Source organism: Tyto alba, unplaced genomic scaffold (genome assembly GCF_018691265.1).
Source record: "Tyto alba isolate M040663 unplaced genomic scaffold, T.alba_DEE_v4.0 Super-Scaffold_46, whole genome shotgun sequence".
In the NCBI taxonomy this organism is placed as follows: Eukaryota; Metazoa; Chordata; class Aves; order Strigiformes; family Tytonidae; genus Tyto; species Tyto alba.
Window position 1 is genome coordinate 14,049,368 of NW_024881322.1, and position 24,439 is coordinate 14,073,806.

The following is a 24,439-nucleotide window of genomic DNA, read 5'->3' on the forward strand; positions in this document are numbered from 1 at the left end:
ACTATTTTGGGAACTCAAATAGGCTATACCAGCAAAATGACTTTTATGACAGCAGAGGCTATTCTCCCACCAGGAAAATTCACGGCAGAGGTTTACCGTAGCTCTGCTGTCTGGAAGGTCTTGGTTTTGTTTCTTAAGCTGTTGGTAGAAGTGAAGGGTTAGGATATACTTCGCTTGCTTGGCTTCTGAGGAAAAGTAAAACAAGAGGGTGACCAGGTGTGCTGTCAGTGGAATTGCTGGTTTCTGGTGTGGCAGTGCAGTGCCCGGGCTCCTCCCATATGTGGGTAGCGACAGTACCTACCCCAAGGGGACAGGGATTCGGACTCTAATTGGGAGCAAGATATTCCTTTTATAAAATAAAACTATTAAGTCTAACGAGACCTTTAGTCATTCTAGGATATAGTTAATTTCTTTAAATATTTATTCAGTAGGAGCTGCCGTTCAACTAAGATGCATAGTCTTGTACAAAATCTGAAAGCATTAGCAGAAACATATTTTAAGATAATTTTGAAGTGAGTTTTTTCTAGATTTTTCTTGTCATCTTGACCACCAAGTGCTCGTATCTCCATTTATCTTAATAAGCAGTCATGATTCTAGGCTGTCCTGCCAATTTGGATTACCACATAAACTGTTGGTTGTGCTTTTTTTAAAAAAAAAGACTGTACAAAGTTTATCCTGAAGCAGATGAGAGAAGCTGTGTTAGATTAGAATTCTTTTGTTTAGCTGCTGATCGGCCATTTGTTTAAACATCTTTTGTTTAACGTAGCTTGAAAGGGTGGTTGAGATAACAAATGAAATAACAAAACCTTTAATTTATTAAATTAAAGTGTTAACTTCTTACATTCATATAAATATTCATGTAAATAAGACAAAACCAGAAAGGGGCTAGAACATTCATCCTTAAATCAGTCTTTGCCAGGTTAGGGCAGTTGTTACCGTCCAACAGCTATTAGTGCTCCAGATTAGCAGCAAAGAAATAAAAAAAGTTGAGTTTTTTTTTTTGTTTGGTTGTTTGGTTTAGTGTGTTGGTTGGTTGGTTGGTTGGTTTTTGTGTGTGTGTGTATGTGGTTTGCTTTTTGTTTTTGTTTTGTTTTGTTTTGTTTTTTAAAGGAAGGTTCCTAAATAGCGAGATTATCTGAATCCCTATGACCATTGGTATCCTGACAGTAAGGTGGCAAAGGAGAACAGATTTATACCTCCATGCTGGAAGTGTAGTATCTGCAGAGCTGGGTTGACTGCAGCAAATCTGTGTGGGAAGGCCTCACTTTTCTGAAGTCTCCTCTGTAGACAGAAAGCACACTTTAATTTTAATGCTAGATTTAGCTTCCTTCATAAATAGTTCCTTAAAAAAAAATAGAAAGTTTGTGTTTCACATTGCACAATAATATTATGCATTATGGAAAGCAAACCAGTGTGAATGTGTCCTTTTGTGTGTTGAAAAGAAAGAGGCAGGCAAGATAATTATTTTTTTAGATGGCAGTGTCAAATTCATTGTGATTAGAAAGTCTTTTTTTCATCGCAGAATGCAAATACAGTCGAACTTAGTTATGGAGGTTCTTTTGCATTTTAGCAGATTCCTCCAGCTTTATTAATTTATTGAGACTTAGATATCTAAAGGCAATAGGTATGTTCTGTGCAGCAATAATGTGGGGATTTTTATTGCTTCCTCTATTGGATGTTTAGCCTTTTCTTTTAAAGACTTGGAATTGAGAGCAATATTTTGAGAGCAATAGATAAAAATTACTGAAAGGTGGAAAAAATCTAAATAACAAAATATCTTTCAGGTCGTAATATTCTTTTAAATAATTTAAAATTTAGACATTTCCTTTTGCCATCTTGTTCTTTTGAATGTTTTAAAAACTTCATGTCTGGTTGTTCCAATGTTAGGAATATGCAAGACTGTGGCATTGGTGTGGACCCTGCAGATGGTCAGAAAACATTAATTGAAATCAAGTGAAAGCCAAGCGTGGCAAAACCAAGAGAGAGGGTAGTTCCCTGAAAATGTAGGGCTACCATGTGGCACTGTATCAGTAGCTGCAGAGGAACTCATCCTGCCTTAGCCTGACTGTTCTCTATGCTCCTACCGGGAGGTAGGTGTTACTTCTGAGAGAGAATTGATGCAATTCCTGTGTGTGGTAAATAAAGGTTATCTGAGATTATATTAGGAAAAGTCCAGCCCCATTAAAAAAAAAAAAAAAAAAAAGCCCAAACTAATCCTAATTGCAGGGTTTTTATTGTACACCCTTCTGTGTACAATTTGCCCCAGAGCATGCCGTCCAACTCTGCTGGGGGTTGTACTTGCAGGCAGTCTCGCTGTAGTGACAATTATTTTGATTTTGAGAATAGCACTGAAGGTGCAACACGGATTTATTGATTGTGACTGATCTGAGTGCCAATGCCGTGTTACCCTGGAGCCTTCTCTTCCTCCTGAAAACGAAGAACAGAAAATACACACTGCAACTCACCTCCTTTTTGGGAATGCTGATGCTATGGGTGCCTCTAGTATACAACAGGTTTTGTATTCCTTGAATAACAAGATTGTTTTTGTATTTCTCTGTGCATGTCAAAGACATGGGCGCAAGAAATGGGCACCTCTGTCTTCTGTTTAAAGATGTAGGAGTGGAAACTGTGTGTCCAGAGGTTTACCTGGCTGCAAAACAAAGGAATGACAGTCTAAGCAAGCGGTCTGGTCGTGCTACATTTAGTTATATTGTAGAAGGCATAGTCTTAAATGAAATGTTGAGTTTTAAGGTGCTACTCTGTCTATACTGTGGTGCCAGAACTGACGAAAAGCTATTTTAACATAGATTTCTTCAGTGGGTGCTGTTTTAGCCGTTAACAACATTTTAGCTGCAAAATAAAGTAGGGAGAGAGCATGCATTGAAGAGCACCAGCATCTTAGTTCTGAATATGTAAGATGGAGTGACACTGACAAAATTAAGGAAACTTGAATCCCTGGGTATTGTACTTATGTTTAGCACAGAATGAAGATCAGATCCAACATATTTAATAGGAAGGTGAAATATCAGATAGATATCTGGAAAGGGTGTGATTTTGAACAGTGTATTAACATTCATAATGCAAAGTTCTGTTTTTAGAAGCCTGTTCCTTTGTGAGATGAAACCAGGTATGCTTGAAGGAGGGAGTTGTTCTGGACTTCCTGCCCTGTGAGCAAAAAAAAAAAAAAAATCATCCTTCCATTTTATTTAATAAAAGCTAACAGTTTTGTTCATGTTGCTCTGGAAAATGTGGCGTTCTAAAATCTACTGTATTGTAGAATTTCTCACTAATAACTGATGAGTTTATCTTTATTCATCATCTTCATAATTTCCCTTCTCGTGCACCTATATTTTACACGACCAGTATTGCAATAAAAAAAGAAAATATGAGATTGAGGAGATAATTAGCTTGTGCAAATTGGTTTTATTTCATGAAATTATGTCTTTATTGTCTGTTGACTGTAGTAAAGTCAAACCAGTTTCCAATGGCTGAAGAGAATCCGGTGCAGAATTCCAGTCTTGTAGTCTTCATAAAATGAGAAGAACAAAGGGACTTGTAATGCTGCTGAAGGTTCTTTCCAGATATCTTTTACTTTTTCCATTTGAAAATAATTTAGAATAAGTTTGGAGAATCATAATATTGCAGCCTTTAATCAGAAGCATGCCATCTGATGCAGACATGGGTGAATGACATTAAAAAAAATCCACTTCTTTGTTATGAATCCATTATCATTCCATGGGAAGAAAAACATTGATTCCTTCAACCTTGAATGATATCATAGCATATGTGGTAAACAGCTAGATTTGGATGATGTGTTACTTTGTGGCATCACTCAGGGCTGTATCATTGTATGTAAACACTTGAAAGAAAAGACGAAGAAAATTCACAAAAGGCAAGATTAAAACACAGCTATTGTTCTCTGGCTTAAGATCATAAAAGGAAGGAAATTCATAGTTAAGGATCCAAACCTCAAGCATCTGGGCACAGTGCAGTGCCAGCCTTAATTTTACATAACCGTACCCTGTTGCGAGTAGACATTGGTGGTTTGATCCTGAATGATGAGTTACATTGCTCTTAGCAGCTGAAACCAGAAAAATAATTTTATTTTAATGCTTGCCTTTGTTTGGTGAATAGACTTTTTGGAACAGTTGTAATTGTTTTCTTTATGTTTTCTTGCCAATTGAAATAAAACAAATCCCTAATAAATAGTATTTTTTTCAAAAGTTATCCTCAAAACTCTGCTACGCAACGTTCTGTTAAAATGGAAATGGGAAATTGCAAAGGGAAGCCAGTGTCATGCTTGGATTTCAGGAATGTTCAAAAATTTGTGGTGAGTTATAATGGCTATAATCCTGCAGAAGCTTGGTTAAAAAGACCCCCAAAATCCCCAAACACTTAACTGGTGAAGGAAGTAGTTAATAGTACTGTTACCTTAGAATAATGAAAGTATTATAGCATTTTTAAATTATCTGCAATTAATTGAATTTCTATCCTACTTTTCTTAGAAAGTTCTGTTTCCCCCTTGCGTCTTAGAAATTGTAAAGAGGGTAACAGAAATTGTGCTTTATAGCATGCCATACTGTGGATGCAAAATGCAGAGGGGAATGGGCAGTGTCATCAAATCTTATCTTGAGGTTTTATCCAAAGGACACTGCTTCAAGGATTCCAAAGGGGAGGATCAGCAATTCTTTAGCAATCTCCAGTCAAGTCAGGGAAAGGTCTTCAGCACTTTAAAAGCCAGAGATGACCTGCCAAACAGGCCAAGAGTAAAATTTAGTATCTGATAAGGCAAGGCTGACTTGAGAGAAGGATGGTTGTAGTTATCTCAGAGGTATTTTGGTTCTTTCGCTGGTAGGAAGAAACCTCAACGGTGTCCAAGTCACTTGCACCCTTTCTGTCTTTATTTGAGATTTGGAGGGATGCAGTGGACAAGAGCTGGGAGGTGAAGAGATAAAAGTCTAAAATAATGTAGCTCTTCTGCAACAAATGGAGCTCTATTCAGTTTTGAATGATAGTTTAAATTTTCTCTAGAGTAGAAATTACTAAAGGTACGGGAAATTCACATTGCAGATTAACTAGTCTCTTGGGTGTTGCGGTGAAATGGAAAGTTCCCTGACCCACAGTCTGAAAAATTGCAGCCCATGAGATGAGAGAGCTGAAGTGTTCAGGGATAAATCTTTCGCTCTTCAGCATAACTGAACATACCACTAAAAAAGATTTACCCATGAGAAAGAAAAGTCTGGAAACAGAGGGAGAAAGAAAACTGCTTTGTGAATATGAATGATAGTGCTCCACTGAGCAGCACGGGTAATAGCTGTGTAGAAGGATAATACGATGGTAGACCCACGGTACAGCTGAACCTTCAAGATGTTGCTTCAGAGAATTGCTCACTTGTCAGAGTTTCATGGCTGGGGATTTGGCAGTCCCTTCTCTCTTCTAGTTTTCTTGTAATCTCTTTAGTAAAGCATTGATTGGGATTGTCTCTTCGTGAAGGGGAACCACCCCCTTTCCCATCCCAGCATCCATCCTTGAATTCTTCATATATTCCCTGACATACATATGTGACTTTTTGATTTCCCCTCTCTGTCTATGAGACTGTGAGTTCCAGGACTGGGGATTTCCCTCTGATTTTCTGATGCAATCTCTTCCATTCATATTCGAGTATTCTCATTTCTGTTGTTGTGACAGATCTGCTTATATGATGGTATCTTTTTTCAGCTGTTCCATGTGTTGGGGTTTTTTTGGGGGTTAGTTTGGTTTTGGTGTTTGTTTTTTTGTTTTGTTTTGTTTTGTTTTGTTTTGTTTTGTTTTTTTTAGCACAGTTGCTGTAAATTGTTTTTACCATGGAGCACCTACTTGTAAATCTATATGCAAGTCAGACCAGAGCACTGTGTCTACACTGGCACTAGATTAAGCACAGAAAGCTCTACAGGTACTTCACTAAGATACATCACTGTATGAATTTTTCTGCAGTGTATTGTGGGAAAACTTTTAATCCACAGGCAACTATACAAAAATGTTTTTAACTCAACTAACTAAAGTACTTCCATGGCTTTTGTTCCAGCCAGTAGCAAGGCACGGATCCAACTTATGAGATGATGATGTTTTCCATCTGTTGGCATGAATGCAACTCTCATTTGAGGAAGAACAGAAAATTCTGGGCATGAAATGCAGTGCAAAAGCATTGTAAGAATAGCTTGTTGCCCTAAGAAGTCAGCAGCATGTTTTGCCAGGTCTCTTGTGTTGGTGTGTAGATATGGAGACAGATGGTGCAGGTTGAATAGCTGCAGAATCCTCATGCATCTTCTCACACATCTGGCACGGCTTCTTGTCCAAAATGGAGGACACCATCTTAGACCTTTGTAAAGAGTTTGCTGTGCCTGTGCATGACTAGGACTTAGGGGTGAAGGGGGTACTTACCAATTCCTAATCTTGCTGCTGTCCTTTACTGCTGCTTTAGTGTGATTTGGTTTTGGGCTGGTCCTTTGCTGGTGCCCCAGAGTGTGGAATTGCGTATTTCAGTGACTGCCTCAAAGCCAGAGGGCCTACAAATGTTGATTTCCCTGAAATAACATCTGGTTTTTGAGAGAAAGTGTGAGAGGTCTGTTGAAGCCACAAGTTTTTCCAGCCTACATCCAGAAAGGATAATACTTGCCTGTTAGGCAAGCTGAGGTCATGGAGATAAAAGGTCCATGAATGGGTATATGGGGGAAGAATGTGTGACATAGAGATAATCTGGAGATCCCGTATTTTTTAAAATGTATTTTAAAATTTAGACATCAGCTTATTTCTGCCTCAGATGTGGAGTCACTAGATCCACAGTTGTTTAATGGACCTAGACCATTCTCAAACACCTTGCCTCAAAAAGAGTCAAAAGATGAGAACACCAGGCAGCCGAAAATTTGTGTTATTAGCAGTATATAATTACATGATGTTGGTATGATTTGGCCAACTGAGGCAAAATGGCATGGCCAATGAAGTTTTTGGCCAATAAAGTCCCTATATGTCTGCTTGCTTTTGAAACATGCAAACTTCGTGACGTATCTGAGGGGGAGCAGTGGTGGATTTCATTAGGAGTAGATTGGTGCCTCTAATCTGTCCATGGGCTGTTTATGATGATGTCCATACTGAAAAATAAGCAGTGTTTGAACTTGTGTTCTATTTCAGCCTGAATGCCAGCTGGGCCAGAAAGCGAGCTGATCTCCTGAATGCTTATCAAAACCTTTTATTCGTTTATGATTGGAGCCACATTTAGCTCTGCAATGATGATATACTTTTTCCTGTGTTCCTGTTTGGTACTTGCCACCCTTGTGCTGCTCTAGACAACAAAGGCACGTGCATTCAAATTCTTCCCCAAAAGGGCAATCTTTGTTCTTCCACTCCTTGATTCACACCTTATATTGCATTTTAAGAGCTTTGGTTCCTTAGCTCTTTTCCGTAGACTCTATATTCATCTGTTTCAGCCAGTAGGGTACAGAACAGCGTGAAAAGCATGTAGAGATTGTTTTGCTCTGAAGAGTCAGGCACTGTAGTTTTGCTTGGAAAAATTAAAGAAAAGCAGTATTAGGATGGAGATACCAGTCAGAATTAGTTACATTAGTTTCTGTTTTGATGACTCCACGTGAAACGATGGTGGTGATTGATCTGTAGATGATTTTCAGGTTACTGCTGTGCTCTACACAATGGCTAGCTAATTTTCCTTTAAGCCAAGTCCATTAGCATTCAGTGGGTTAAAATGTTCCCTAGATGGCTAATAGCTAAAATAATGACCCTTCAGGTCATTGCTGCTACTAATTCTACAGCTATCACTATTGGTTCTAGCAGGAGGAAAACAGTTGGATACTTTAAAACTCAGAACAACAAATCATATTACTGTTCCTCAGAACGTCAAACAACAGTTCATCAGATTAGGTTGTCCTAGTTTGAGAGTTTAACCTAAATCACTGCACACTTTTTTTTTTTCACCAGCTAAATTCTTTCCTTTTTCTTCCAAAATACCCAGGTCTAACTCTTAAATCAGCTGTCAGGTTTAGAATGAGCATACCCTTTTTGAATCAGGTATTTGTTAATTTCTGTGGATCTAGCGAGGTTTAGGAATTTCTGCATCTGTCATTATTCAACTTGACAATGGTCCATATCCACAAAATACTTCTCTGCCAAACCCCTGTCTGGGACATCTGGCTGTGGACACTTGTGTGGAAAGTGCAGCCTGCAGAGCAGTTAGCAGAATGACTGGCAGCTGTGGTTGTTAGTGTTCACAGAATTCCCATCCCTTCCTTCCTTCCCTTTCTTATGCCAAGAGGTGTTTTGAATAGAAGAATTGCCCAGGAAAATGTTTAAGCCCTCTTACTTTTACTATTCGCTACTTCTGTTGTCTGGATGGGAGCAAACCTGATCCCAGGTATATACTAGTAGTAATGCTTTTCCTTTTTTTTTTTCCCCTTCTGAAATGCCTGTGCCTTTCCCACCTCATACACAACCCTTGTTTTAACACACATTTGTGACATAACTGCTTCCGATCTTCAAGTTTACATTCTGCTAATTGATGTGAGAAGGGAAAGGAAAAATGTATCTGTGCCTCCTGAAGCTCTCTGTCTATTTCCAGACTGTTTATTGTAGGTGGCATTTTACGAATGTAAATGTCGTAATGATCATGATTCCCTTGCTGTCTACTTTTACGATTCTTGATGTCAACAGCAGCGTAGGGTTTTCAGAAAAGAAACATCCAAGTAGCAGATGACCGCTGCTGTACAAAGGGATGTATGCTGCTGTCCAAATAGGTATCACTGGAATACCTCTAGGTCCCAGCCTGGGTACTCTCAGCAGTGTGTTCATTGTGTATTGCATTTTACAAGTAGCATTGCACTTGTTGTAGCTCAAGATGGGCTGTTAGGAAGCTGGGGCTCAGCTTGCCTTATGCAGTCCATTGAAAACCAGGACGAATGTGAAGGCAGTTAGCCTGAGCTGGCCTCAGTACTTCTGCAGAGTCTCTTGTAGGGGAACACCAACTGTCTAGTTTAAACCTTGAAATGCCAAAACACTCAGGGTAGGCAATTGTGTGCCACCATAGACTTCCTGTTATTTTTTGTTTCATCAGGTTTTACAGCAAAAAGATTTTGAGTGGGCTTTAAACTTCGGTGGGGGGAGGGAAAGGCTGTCCTTCTATCTTATACATTTGAAAATCAGGGTTTTCTTTGTATGTGAAAAGAATACAATTCCTATACTGTAGGACCTCCATTTTCATTTGGAAGCTGAAGTCCAGTGGACAACCATATGTCCCACCCATTTCAGTTGATTTTACATTCTTTATGGCAGCTTATGGTTGCTTTGTTTGCTCACTTGGTGTATTTTGTTTTAACCTGTGCAGATTTTGAAAAGTAAAAGACAGGTCGCTGGAGAAATATATTCTTTGTCTAAAAATTCTTACGCTTCAGTACGTAATTTGATGTGAAAATTGGTATGCCTCCCTGCATAATTTTTGCTAGCGATCTTTCCCCCTTATAAAACAGCTTTGTCAATGTCTGATAAAGTGCCCAAGCTTTGTAACTGTGAAAGGAAACGTATATTGGAAGGAAATTAGATATAGCAGTATCCCACTGTTACTGAAAGCTATCTCTGTTTGTCTTAATTACTATAACCATTTAAATGCATTTTGTTACTCCTCTCTCTGTATTATTTTTTGGTACTGTTATAAAGGAAGCTGTAAAACATCTTAATGGTTTCATCAGCACCCTGGAGGGAGGAAGAGTGCCCTTACAAATCCACACACCTCTTCTCCATATTTGCTCCTTCTTCCCCCTCCCCACGTGAGGCAATCAGATAATCAGCTTCGTATAATCGAGGGACAAGAACCTCGTTTCTGTGAAAGGTCATTTCCTAGCCAAGAGGGAACAGCGGGCAGGCAGCACTTCAGGCTGTCAGCAGGGGTGCAAGAGCAGGCCCAACTGCTGCCAGCGGCCCGTGTGAGGCCTTGCTAGCACAATGGCAGGCCTGTGTGCCGGGCTTGCTGCTGCCCCTTTGATAGCGACCCCAGTGTCACCAGAAGGCCATCTGGATCATTAGGAGACCAGCCCTTTTGACTTTGCCAGCTCCGCAGCGAGGGAGGCGAGAGCACGAGGAAGGCTGGGTGCCTGGCTGCTCCTCCAGACGCGCTGGCACCATCCCTCGGCCCGAGCCAGGCCGGGCCCCGCGATAGCGGGGATCCTTTCTGTAACGAGGACCCTCCGCTCTGGAGGAGATTTTCGCCCTCCGTGGGGATCTTTGCTGTTAGCGTGCAGGCTGTGACACGGCTGTGCTGTGCTGTGTGGATAGCAGTAGCTGGGTAGCTTTAAACTTATTTGACTACATGTGACTGGCATCTCATTTAACGTCAGTGCTGTGCGTACTTGCTTTGGTTTAGTTTCTGTAAATTATTATGAAAATTTATAAAATAATATGCGTTTTTTGCAAAAGACTCTAGCCGAAGAACTATATGCTCACGCTCCCTTACCAGTTGACTGAGGTGCAGTGTTCAGTATCAACTCATGGCAATTACCTGTGGCAAAAATGCAGTAATTTTGCTCTTTTCCTGTTGTCACACTGTTCAGCAGAGGTGAATATAGTCATGGTTCTTAACCTTTTAAATTGCCACTGTGGTTTGCAATTGGGCATTTCTTTAAGAAAGTGGAAAGGGTTTGGATTGACGGTGGAAGTAAATTGGCTGGTCACGCTGAGAAATTAAAATTCTCTGGCACTGGGTAATCTTCAGAGTCATGATCCTGCCCTAAGTAAGACCAGACTCCTGTGATTCTCCTGTGATTAAATCAGAATTGTCATCTGGGTGTTCATAGTCCCTTGTATGAGAGAGAGGCTGTCCCTTGGCTACTCAGAGCCCGAAAAAAAGAAAAATTATGACAGTATAAGGCAAGCTGAAACCTCAAGATAAACCTAGCAACTAAGAAGAATCAAGTGTGCTTGTTAAAAAACAGCATGATGTACCTGTGAGTAGAAACAAAGAGTTTTTTCCATTTGAATCTGCAGGGGAAAAATGAGGAGTCTTTTTTGAAAGCTGCGATTTTCTTCTACTCCTCATCTCCTATTGCCCTCTCCCACCATTTTTTTATTGGCATAGCTATGTCTGTCAGACTTCGCGGAAGGTGAGGGGTGCAAGGAGATGATTTTGTACAAATGTGGATAAAATCTGACGTAGATTTTAGGCTGTGATAATAAAAGCACACTTACACTGTGTTGATTCTCCAGAAAAAAGCTCTTTTGTACAGGATAGTTATGTTTAATATGCAAAAACGTTCTATAAGCCGTAGACGTAAAGATCTTTGTTAAAAATAGTAGCTACTACCATGCAGATTTCCTCAGCTCTTTCTCAGTGGATAATGTGATGACTTAGTTGCTAGAATGAAAAATTAGTTAAATATTGGTGGACGCAGTTTTAAGTTAGCAAAAGATGTAATGTTTTAATTTCTAAATGTAGTGATTTTCAAAATTTAACAATTGGAATAATGCTAAATTTGAGGTAGATTAAAGATTGTAATTGCAGTAATGTGATATTTCAGTATTTCTCAGACCGGTGGGGAATGATAAAAAAAGACCATTAGAGAAAAACAGAGGTCTGAATTTTATAGCTTTAAGGAAACCTAATAGAAATTTATGGGAAAATGAAGAGGAAAGGGTCTTCTGACCTTTTTAGACACATATGTGTTCCACTGATCAAGCATTATTTTTAATTTTTTTTTTTTTTTTTTAAATAGAACTCACTGGCATTATTCCTATGGCCTGGCAATGGTTTATTTTGGCTTAAATTCAGAACTTTAAATAGTGTGCATCCTGGATGTCGATTTTAAAATCCTTGATTAGAGATGAAGTAGTGTTTTAAACCAAAACAAACTATATGCAGTAAACGTTAATGAGTCTGACTTAAGACCACAAATCAAGGATACTGAAGAGTCAAGGTTGGAGTATTTGAAATCCATCCTTAGTTCACCATACTGTGTCTACTGATGATTACATAGGATCACAGACTGAGAGATATATTATTTGAAAAAAATCTCCAAAACAGGTCAAAGGCACATTGGCAGACTGGAACATACTTTCTCCTGCCTTTATCCACCCTGTTCTGCAGCTAAGTGGCGGATTTCAAATATGGGTGCTGTTTATTATAAGCCTTGAAAGTGCCAAATTATGAAATGCAGCCAATTTTGCACCTCTGTAATTGTTACATCCTCACTGGTGTTTTTGCTGACTTTCGTCAGCATCAGTGCTAATTTGATCCCTTGCTCTTCTTGGTTGGCTGGTTGTCAGAGAAACTCGCAAATGATTCAGCTCGGCTTTTTGAAGAGCCTTCTTTATAGCAGGACATCAAGTTATTGGGACCTTTAACTTAATAGCACTGCCTGTCCAGTCTGAGTTGCAGTTTGTTTGCACTGGGTCATCTGTCTGCAGCTTGAAATGCCAGGCTGGTTGGCTCAGGATGAGTTACCAAAAAGGACCAAAGTCGGTATTCCAAAGCTCACCTTTGGAATTGTACCACTACCTCACTGAAAGCCAAAGGGTAGAGAGGGAAAAGGGACAGAAATAACGATACAAATCCTGCTCTGTTGATTTCTACTGAAAACAGAAATAGGATCTCATTTAGAATTAAAATCTAAATAGCACTGTTCAAACCTCATATTTGAGTACTCAGATTTTCCAGACAGCTATATCTTATGATTTTTGGAAGGTGTAAGAACTATTTGTCATTTCTCCTTCGGTAATGCCTGGAGGCCTGTATCAGGATCAGACTGTGGTCATGTGTGTTGTTTTTCAGAAGAAATGTTTTCATTGCATTCTTTTACTTTAAAAGTGAAACAAAAAAACAATGCTCACAATCCCAAAATTGGAAGAAATTGTGTGAACTATTGTGTGAGAAGGAAAAAGGGTAAGGAAACATATCTTGGACTCAGGCTTTTGAGAGATTATTATAAATGTTGAGAAAAATATTGTTTAAAATACCAGCTCTGCAGTGCCCTTTAAAATCAGTAAGCGTCTATTTTAATTCCCATATAAGTAATAACTGGCTGCTGTCTGTATATATACTTAAATGTTGCTTGCTGTATAAGACCTTGTTTGCTTAATTTCAACCTAACTGAAACTTTATGGCTGTGCTATAAACCTCTTGAAAATAGTGGCTTAAATGGAAATGCTGACACAACATTAATTACACTGGCTCCAGTGTGATACTGTGATTAAAGTTTATTTATTTTGTGTGTGCGTGTCTGTGTGTGTGTAATTTCATTGTTGAAAAACTAACGGAAAAGTAATGTGGCAATGGAGAATGTGATTCTGTGCCTGATACTTTATTTTTCAGCAGCAAGGAACAGTTTTAATGCCAGTTTACAATAGCAGAGAATTTATTTTTAATTGAGGTATAGTTTAGGTATTTAAAATTTTAGAAATTTGGGAAAGTGACAAGTTTCCCACTTTAAAGCTGTTCACTGCTCTTCCAGGAGTTTTTAAATGGCTTTTTGGGTGGTGAGGCTAGACGTAATGTGTTGCATTCACATTGGAAAACAAAGAAAATGGCTTAATTTCCTTGCAGCATATATTCTTTGAGATGATCAGGCGAAGAGTCTTGTCTTTAAAAATAAGGGCATGCAATCCAAACTTAATGTCCATTGCACTACTGAATAGGAATAACAGCTATAAAAGTCTTTTTGGTAAATAGTGTGCCCAAGTGATACTTTTAGATTACAAATCTATGTATTGCATCTAGCCAGCTGGGAAACGAGCAGTGCGAATATCCTCTGACCAGAGGAAGAGTAAGTGAGAGAGGGATCTCGTCTCCAACCCATTTCTTAGCACAGAGAGCTGGGATGGGGGAGACCTTGGTTGCAGTCTGTTCCCAGCAGTTTATTCTTCTCACCTCAGGCAACAACTGGATAGATAGAAACATGACAGGGTCTGGAGAGCAGAGCGAGGCTTCCCTGCTTCCTGAGGGAGGGTTGAGAGCAATGCACCGTAACGGCAGATGTAGGGATCCCTGTCTGATGCGGTGATTTTGTGTTAACTGTGCTGCCCCTTTCAGCAAGGTGCATTCAGCGCACATTTAATGGTTTTCATCTGCTTTGCTCCTGGATCGGTTAGGCAAAGCCATTTTTTTCTGCACTCACACATACATGGAACTTGCAGGTTGATCAGAAAAGTTGGCCAGTGGATTGTGGGTTCTGTAGAAGTGAACGGCCTCCCTGGTTGGTAGTCTGTGGTGTACTTTCCTTAACATCAGTGCCGGTGTTCTGCCTCATCTCAGAGACCAAAGTAATCGTTCCCAGTCTTACAATAAACACCTTTCCCACAAGCTCATGGCATCCAGTCAAACTTCTCTTCTCTGCAAGAGAATTATTGCAGATATTCTTAATACTGCTCTGTCTGGTAGGCTGTGATAGCAGTGAAGCTGCAGGATAGCCCGTCCTGCAACATGGCAGTGAATAGAGACACGAGTAGTGTGGGTTGAGAAGAGCAGAGGGGAGCAAGAGAAATCTTTGTGTGCAATGCCCTTCTTCAGTTTGCTCAGTGAGAACATTCAGCATACATTAATCCAGTACATGAAATTTACATTTTTTTTTTTATTTTTACTGTTTGCTTTCACTGGAAGAAAGTGCAAAGTAGGCAAATAGTTTCAAAGTGTGTGGTCTTTATGATTTATATGTATTGTTCAGAACTACTACTGACCAAACTTCTTGGTCTTGTTCCCATTTAGTACAGTAATTAAATATTAAGCTGTTATGAAAGGATTGTTCCCTTCCCTTGAAAGAAAAAAGAATGTGTCTACTCCATGGTTCTGTGACATTTTATTCAAATCAATGTGTAAAGGTAGAGAAATGATGTGTCAAGTTTATCCCATCTGGAAGGAATGTAACCATTCCAGATCTGAAGCAAAACTGAGGATCTCCTACTCTTTAATGTGTCTGGGAACCAGAGTTTGATAGGGTTGGAGAGAGAGAAAAATCAACATATGCTGTAGATACATTTAGTTGGCAGAAGAGAGCCTGTGTACAGGTCAATCAAATCCTGAATACATCACCTTCTTAATTACAGCCTTTAATCTACATTAGGACTAGAGAATGCTTGTCCTTAAATGACCTTTGCATTGACTCGAATATCACACTGGAAACTTCAAAGTGTAACTGAAGACAAATTATGCAAGAAATTAAAAGTAACACTGTAATTCTTCTGTGGTTCCAAGCCTGCAAGAGACCAGCTTTTCTCTTTGACCTCACCCATTAATACCAGGGAAGTACTTCAAGTACACAAATGGAGACCTATGTATGGTTACACAGTGTTTTACTGAGTAATTATTCACTGATTCTGTGGGCAAAGAGACTGCTGTTAAGTGGGAAGATGGAAGGGAAAGAGTGACAAATGAAAATCTCTTCTTAAAAAATGGTGGTGGTATGTTTCAAACCTTTGAAAACACTGGTTTAGCTTTTTCTCTTTTTATGTTTACAGACTCCTCAAGTAGGTGTCTTTGTTCTGCACTGTCCCCAGCTGGTCTCAGAGATTTGTTCAGCCTTCACACAAAGATGCTTGCTCCTATGCTAGCCTTGGGAAGGAGCTCAGGGAAGCGTTCTCCCTTAATGCCATCTGAGAGCGCTCCCTGTTGTGCTGACAAACAGGTACCTTACAGAAACACCGTAGCTAGCCTTTATGAAAGGATGGCATCTTTCCAAAATCTTAAGCAAGCTGCTTCATGATGCCAGTTGAAGCAATCAGCCTGTTGCTCTGTAAAAACAACATCAGTTAGGAGGCTTTCCAAAGTTACTACCCTTTAAGCCCTGCTCCAGAACTCACCAATACATAGTGACTCTCCGCCAGCCCTCAGCTGTTCCCCTCATGATCCACCATTGGGTGCTTTTAGAGATGCTACTGTTCTGCTTTATGAATCAAAACACAGTGCTGTCTTGCCAAGTACTTCAAATCTGAGGGTATCTAACATCAGCTCTTCCCAGTGAGAAGGGATTGTAAGTATCTTTACAGATCCCAACTGTTATTCATATAAGAACATCAGATAAAAAACCTCATAAAGACGAGTAATACACCGGTTTTACCATACCTGATGTAGTGCAAATCTTCCTCCAAGGGGAGGCCTGGAAGCTTTCAGATGTTTCGACCACTGACTGCCATTATGAGTAAAGAGGCCAATATGGTAACTGGTAATGAAAATAATCAGTAGCTTGTGCACACAATTAAATCCATTAACCTCTCCCAAATATGGAATAATCCTGCAATTTCAGAAACTCAATGCTTTGTTCTGTTGGTATCTCCAGTTATTGTTTGGCCTCCCAATTCCTCTTCCTGAGAAGTCTCTGAAGAAGTGACATCTAGTTTCTTCCTGGATGGCACCTGCGTCCTTTGCATTTGGCCTTGACAGTCCCTGTGGCACTTGGAAGCTGCCTACTAATGGTGAAGGCCGGAGGCTGTATTTCAGCACGTGCTGGATTTGATCCACCAGTAGCTTTTGAGACTAGACCGTGAAGTTCCCTCACTCTGCCCTCCCTCAACAGATGTAGGTTTAGATTTTTGAGGTGGAATGAAAACTGGCTGACCTGCCGTGCTCAAAGGGTTGTGATCAGTGGCATGAAGTCCAGCGGGAGGCCTATCATTAGTGGCATCCCCAAGGGTACACTGGGCCAGCACTGTTTGACATGGTCATTAGTGACCTGGATGATGGACAGAGTGCACCCCCAGCAAGTTTGCAGAATATACAAAACTGGGAAGAGTGGCTGATACACCAGGTGGTTGTGCTGCCTTGACAGGCTGGAGAAATGGGCCAACAGGAACCTAATGAAATTCAACAAAGGGAAGTCCTGCACGTGGTAGGGAATAACCTCGTACATCAGTACAGACTGGGGGCTCTCTGGCTGGAAAGCAGCTTTGCAAAAAAGGACCTGGAGGTCTTAGTGGGCAAAAAATGGGACATGAGCCAGCAGTGTTCCACTGTGACAAAGAGAGCATCCTGGTCCGTGTTGGGAGGAGCTTTGCCAGGAGGGCGAGGGAAGTGATCTTTCCCCTCTGCTCAGCACTGGTGAGGATGAATAACCAGTGAATCCAGTTATGGTTCCACATCTGGGGTTTGTAGGACAAGGATGTGCTCATACTGGAGTAGGTCCAGTGAAGGGCCGTGAAAATAATTAAGGGCTTGAAGCATCTCTCATATGAGGAGAAGCTGAGAGAGCTGGGCCTGTTTGTCCTGCAGGAGTGGAGAGTAGGTTTGAGATCTTATGAATGTGTATAAATACCTGATGGAGGGGTGTAAAGCATCACCATACACAGCGGTAGATGTTCTGGTTATTTTGATTTCTGTGTTTTGGATTCAAATACTGAAAACCGACCTGGACTTTTCATCGTTTTGTTGGAATTGGTGTGTCTTTTAATTGGTCTCTTACATTTTAAAGTTTTGTTTGTGTCATCAACGTGCAGATTGAAACATATGCAAAGATATTTGTGATTGACGATTGTCATAGCATATATAGGCTTAAAATTCATAAAGCAGGCACTAAATACAAGAGATTGATGGTCTTTCATTAACACCATCAGAGCTGGCAAATTTTGAAAGGCAGTTGACTTAGAGCAGTGAAAGACTGGCTAGTTTGGCCTCACATTATCTCAGTAAGTCTTTGTCCGCTCTGATAATAAAGTAAGGTTACGTTTGGCCTGCATCTTCATTGTATAGTCTATTTAGCACTTTCAGGGAATACTTGTAAACCACTTAGAACATTTCTGAAGGTGGATACAGTTTATAATCCATGTGTTTAGGGAGGTTAAAATGTTTCACTACACAAACTATCTCAGTGTTCTAGGATCAAATTTGGAAAAGTGCTGAATCCTAATGAGGTCCTGTAATATCCATTAGCGTGAGGTGTTGGTGCATGCACACTGGACCTTGAGATCTGGCTTTGAACATGCATATATTGATGTCATGTACTATATATAGTTCAGAGTGAATTTACAGATTATCTTCTTAGAAACCCCCAAGCTTTTTACACCGTACTGGAAAGCTGCACCTTTGGGTGCTCTGCCTTTTCTGTGAATAAAATGTGGACTAACTTTTTTTGCCTGGTTTTTGTTTCTTGTCTTCACCAAGTGATGTCCTATTGCTCAGGATATCACATGGGAGTAGCAGGTTAAATCATGCTCGTGCTCTTGAGAATCTTGTCAAAAGGCCTCATTCTTCAGAAAAAGGGGAAGGGAAAAAAGACTTTTGCCTTGTGTGCGTAGCGCCTTTTATTGTGCTAATGTGAAATGATTCGATGTGATGGACAGCAGTTTATCAAAACAAAATCTCATTAAAATCTGTCTGCACTTTGCCCTTTCTCTCCTTTGTATAATAAGATTGTGAAGCTTTCTGTGACCAGACCGTAACCTGTGGTAACCTATAGTCTGCGTACATTTATGGGTGATGAATAAAACCATTGTTATCAGCCTTAAATGTTGGCATCAATATTGTGCTAATAACGTTTGAAGTTTCTGCTTTATCAGCAGCAATGACTGGCAAATAATCAGCTGGTTTGTAATGGGAAGCTTAAAATAGCAGCCGAAGACATTTAAGTTAAGCCTCATGGAAAAAGACACTGCTGCATTTATTATGATACCATTTTTGTTGTGTAAGGATGACATGATTGTTGTTTTAGCTTTTTAGACATACAATGCAATTAGGAATAATCAGTTTTCCCACACATTCCGCAAAGCAACTGAAGCACACATGCTAATAACCAGGCCCTTAAATTGAGAGTGCCTTCTGCTGCCTGGGCAGCTCACGGGTACAGATGCGTGTTTCGCGGTGGTATGCAGCTACTGGTGTTTGCAGTCTTCTTACAGAGATGCAAGTCTCAAAAGAAGTTGCTGGTAAATAGTAACTCTCAAAGATTTGCCCATACTACCAATTTATATATACTTTGGAGTACAGAGGAAAGCAATCCATATATAAGTACATATGACATATTGTAGGCTTTGCAATCCTGACTAAAAGTTTAAAAGAATGTGTAAAAGAAATTCTAATTTGTGTTTACTGGAAGTAGTAGGTGGTCGCACCAATAAAAACTATATTGCGTTACATATGCACACAGATACACGTAGCGTTTAACCTGTAGCTTGTGTGAAATGTGTGTGGCTGGTTGTAGAAGTCAGAGCATCAGCAGACAGGTCAGGATTTGGGCAGGGTGTTCCGAAAAGAGATCTTGTCTGTAACTAAAGTCAGTAAGTTTATACCAACAGTTTTAGTTCATAGCTGTTCCTACTAAAAGCCATTTTTTATTTTTTTATTTTTTTTTTTTTTTGGCTGGGGGGGAGTGTCTTATATATTCTTAGACCAGGCTCTATCATGATTGTTTTAGACAGAAATCTGCATGAACAGATATATCTAAAAACTGTTCATGTTCATATACAACCTTTTTTTTCTGAATTCTCCTCCCCAGTTTTTTTCTGTGATCGTTGCTTTCCTCAGCGTGAGTATGCAGTAATTTTATATTCTGTATGCTTCTAGACTTTTACTGTGTTGAGGCCAAGTCAGTGGGACTTTTTTTGCATGCTTGAGACTAAATATTTGCTTGCTAGGAATCTTAGACTGAAGTGCTTAATTAAATGTATGAAAAATAAATTGCTAAACTTTATCACTGACCAGTACTATTTACCAGGAAATGAAACATAGCGAGAGCAAACAAGTGATATCCTAACTATGATGTATGGTTACTTGCATTTCAGTGGACATAATTTTCCACATAAAATTTTAGAGGTTTGGCCATACCAGATGGTGAAAGAGTCTCAGTGTGGATGTAGTTGTATCTGTATGAGAGATTGCAAGTGGGAATAACATATTCCTGCTTGTGAAGAATAAGCCACAGTGGCATGAGAAAACTTTATTATTAAAGTGTTCCCACACCAGGGCTTATATCTGTGTGTTATTTTACCAAAATTTACAGTAAGAATTCACACCTTTAGATCAGGACATGTGATAGCTTATAAAAAAATTGATTTCTGAGAACGGAAGATGAGGTTTGCTCTCTGCAAGAAAGTGTTACAAGCCCTCATCACCGATAGAACAATAGCCTGTGCTGGCCTCTTGCACTGAACTCAAATTAGTAGCAAAAGAATTTTTCCCAAATGCTTGCAAAAATTGTGGTTGTAACACCTGTGACTGAAACCGCAGTTACACACCCTTGTGTAAGGGAGAGGTGTGGAGGAAAGGGGAATCTGTTCACATTATCCAATTTTAGAAGATGCCCTGACACAATGGTAAAAAATGAGGATTATGCCAATTACAGATTTTCTTTTTTCCAGTGAAAATCTGTGGAGATGATTTAGACTGAAATGAAAGCTGTGATGTCCTACCCAGTTAAATGTTCTGTTCACCATGAAATGTACCAGTAAGGCCACCGTAACGAAGTCAAAAATAAAAAAAAATCCTTAAAGCTGGAAAAGAAGTCCCATTTTCTCCAGGAGCTCGATCTTAAGACTGCTGACCAAGGAGGTAGCTTAATCTCCAGCTGAAGAGCTGGAAAGATGCAGCCTATCCCTTTAATCCCCATGAGAGTCCCTAACTTGTCATTGCTATTTGGCAATTATTTATTTTGCGTATTTGGTCAGGGTCTGTGACACCTCAGTGCAGCTGTCTGCTCTCTGTCAGACAAAGAGTGAAGCTGAATAAATAACTCCTGGCAAGTAAGCGTTATCCTGGTAAATCCTTCTCAGTCCTTGTGAGTGTGGGACACGTTTGCAAAGTTTCAGGATGCCTCAAGACACATTTTATGCAAATAAACTGTTAGCCAAGATAACTTCTTAACTCTAGAAGAACTCTAGAAAAATCAAAAGCGCTGCATCCATCCTTGTGGGTGCCTTGGGGCCACTTTTATAGAACCAAAGATTGGGTCTGAGTGGAAATGATTAAGAAAGTCATTTGAACATTATTACAAAGTTTTCACTTAAAAGACGTGCTAATATTTTATAGTTTAGTTACAGCTTATCATCTATCTTTGTTCTTCCAGGCTTTTAAGACCAAGGATGGCTACATCGTGGTGGGAGCTGGAAATGATCAGCAGTTTGTCACTGTGTGCAAGGTAATGATGCGTTAGGCAACAGTGCAGCAGTGTGTAATAGTTTCCATTCTGACTAGGAAAATAATTACCGATTGCTTCTTAATTCCCCTTTTTTTTGTGAAAATAAGTAGTGAGTGCAAATTCTAACCCTGAGGTTCTTGCTGGTAGTTTAGGGGACTGATATGTGTTCTGTTCTTGGCCTCTGCATTCAGAACACCCCAATTCCCCAAGTTGTGAGTGCTGGACCCCTTCTGAAGTCTGTGCAGCTGCACAGCTAATTAGCTAATAAATGAACAAGCTAACAACTTTCCAGTTCTGGAATGGTGAATGTCACGGAAGTCACACTGATGCCTTTTTCAGGAAGAAATGTGACAATTTCTGCATAAAATACATGACAGGCATAGCTATCAACAAAGCAAAGCCAGGGGACGGATGCTTCTTGTGACACTTTAATCAGTAGCTGAGTTCATAGTCCTCTCGATCACTACTAGTATTTGCTGGTCTGTGCTGCCAGAGAAACTTGCGGACTTCTTAGAAAGTAAATATTACAGGACTGTGGGATGGCTTCGGAGTGGTGCAGATGAGACACTGAAGAGCAGATCTTCAAACAGGACTGTTGCTATCAAAATCTGGTATCTTTGTCATTTTGAACTGAATCCACATGACACTGGCAATCCTGTTTTCCCCGAGAGTAGCTTGGAAAGTTGTAAAATAGTTTTGGATTTTTCACATACTCTTTTCCTCTTGTTTTAATATCTGGAATTGCTTTTCCCTGGACAGTGAATGCATTTTAAAAGAGAAGGAGTGGTTGTAGGGAAAAAAATGTTCTAAATAAGGTGTAGCAAAATTCCAAACAAAAGACCCCAGTAACATGTTAGCTGGGACAAGAGAAATTTTGCATATAGCATAGACAGCATTTTTAAAAATGCGAGTTCTAGCTTTTTCCTGCCATTGTGGTTTTTCTCTGGGAACTTGGATATTTAACCTAAATTAATCACACTCAGGAAATTGAACATTATTTTCCTCCATTTGTTCATGTCAGACATTTCATGTTTCCATGGATATTCACAACTAATAACTGATATATGTGGTAGGAAAACAGTGCTGTTGTGATTCTCTCTTAGTGCAGTTTGGCATTCATATCCACACCTTGCTGCCTCGAGGGGTCTGGTTTCTCTTGATTGAATTGGTGCTCTCAATAGGTAACAAGTTAACATCTTCAAAGTTTGCTCAGTTTTTTTTTTTTTTTTTCATGCAAGTGTCTGGCCACTGCATTGTGGTCATTATCTTAAAAAGAATGACGATTAATGACTGAATAAGTGTCTACATGCCACAACTCGGTTTTATTAAAGACTCATTGTCTCATAAGGGAGATCTTTCCAGAAAGTGCCAGGACATGTCTTAATCACTTGAAGTGAAGAGTTACATACCAGATGCTGGCCATCTTGGCATCCTTGAGTTAAAGCAGAGCTGAAGATCTGGCTCGGTAGGTTCTGACACCATGGTGTGAGCTAGAAGGCACTCAAAATTCAGACCATGCATTCACCTTACTGTAGGGTGCAGCTGAGAGACTTAAGGTGTGGCTTGTTGCTACATACTCCCTCTGTCATCAGTAAGGAGTGAATGGTACCCCAGAAGATGAGGCAACATTTCCAGCATTTGTGTTACCTCAGAATTTGTAGTACTAAAATTAAGTGAGTTGAATAGTGGCCCTAGTCTGCAGGATGGTGGTTTTTTGTTTCATCCTTATAAAGGTGTTGTGGTAATTCTAGAATTGAAAGTAAGCGGTACAGAACATGGAAAAATGATGATTGTTTGCATTTCAAAAGGATTAAAAAACCCAGAAAAAATAGGTCAAGTTTTGGGTAATGGCTAGGTTTTTCTATAAACCAATTATCATATCTGTTTCTTAAAAGAATGGTCTTTTTACCCATATTGAGTTACTGTAGGTATGGATTTGGGCCATTACATTGCCCAGAAATGGAGTGATGTGGAAGTCAGTGGAATGCTGTGAAACCCATTAGAGGTATGCTCTGTGCTAAGGCGAAGGTGATTTGGAACTTAAAACGCTGTGAAGGGGGAGAGCCAATAAAGGAAAAGGACTTTATTACAGGAAGGCCTGCAACACCCTAGTGAACCTTTAGTTAATACAGAGACCACTAATTCAAACATTGGAATTGCTATTAGAGGACCTTTCTGAGATGAGTTGGTGCTAAAAATACAGGCTGTGTGGAAGCTGTTGCCCTGAAGACACATACTCTAGAGATGTAACAGCTGGCTCAAGCTGTAAACAATTGCAAACATTCTGCTCCAACCATATCTTCTCAGGCAAGCAGAAAGAAGAAAAACTGGAATAATTCACGGTGATATTTTCAGAATCAATGACAGCTAACTCTAGCTTGTTTGGGGACCTGGCTAATTGCAGAAAAACTTTGTAACTCTGTGCCTGAAGGTGCATTTCGTAGTGGTCGAGTGTTACAAAAGCACATCCCGAAGTGTGGCTGCTTTGGTCTTAACAGGAATACTGAGCAAGAGTCTTCAGAAGACTGAGCTCTTGTGTACAGCAAAGGAGGGTACAGACGGGTTTGCTAGTGTTGGGGACAAAACACAGAGAGCGTAAACTCTGAATGTGCATCTTAGAGCTTGAAGGAGGGCTAGAAATGGAGAACAGCAGTTTCATTCCAAGTGGTCACAGTGAAATAAGGAAAATAACATTGGCAGTGTGATGCAGAAAGATGAATGGCACATTAATGAATAACTTCTCAAATGTGCATTTGTTAGTCACAAAAAAATTGAGAAGAACATATAGACATGCAGCTTTACAACAGATGGACATTAAGTTGAAGCTGAAGTCAGTAACGTTAATTAAAACAGTAGAGTGAGCAACTCCATATGATCATTTTTCGTATAACTCATCAAATGGAACTGTAGTTTTTTGATTAATTTCTTGGGGTTTTTAAGCTCTCATAAATGAGTATTCACTGTCATTTACTTTGAACAACCTTGCATCATTTTTTTTTCCTAAGGCAGTGATTTGCAACTCCAAAATATCCGTATTAAAAAGAGGAGATAATTTTAAGGGGGTACCAATATTATTCTTAAATGTTCAGATAGGAAACGAAGAACATTTTCTAATTCTAAATTATGATATGTTGTCTTTTTCTTAAACTAGAATATGTAAACATAGAAGGCAAAGAAAATATGCTGTGAATTAAGTGTTGGTGGAAGATGCTAGATTAATGTTTTATCTTACCTTGTAGATAAAAATCCGCAGAACAGCTATATAATATGGTCATTGTTCTAACAGCACTTACTGATACCTTGATTTCCATGCTTAGTTTTTTCACTCTAGGTAACAGCTATGTCAAAGATGACTCTTT

General features: G+C 39.6%; 1 protein-coding gene across 8 annotated transcripts in view; it reads left to right on the plus strand.

The window, feature by feature from the left end:
- The window catches only part of SUGCT (succinyl-CoA:glutarate-CoA transferase), a 332,431-nt gene that overhangs the window by 106,877 nt on the left and 201,115 nt on the right, over nt 1-24,439 (plus strand). For all 8 annotated transcript variants that reach the window (XR_006166817.1, XM_042806312.1, XM_042806311.1 and 5 more), the window contains one exon: nt 21,009-21,080. Coding sequence is in view for 7 of the 8 variants with exons in the window: in XM_042806312.1 (XP_042662246.1) it covers nt 21,009-21,080 (72 nt within the window). In the remaining variant the exon portion in view is untranslated. The remainder of the gene's footprint in view (nt 1-21,008; nt 21,081-24,439) is intronic.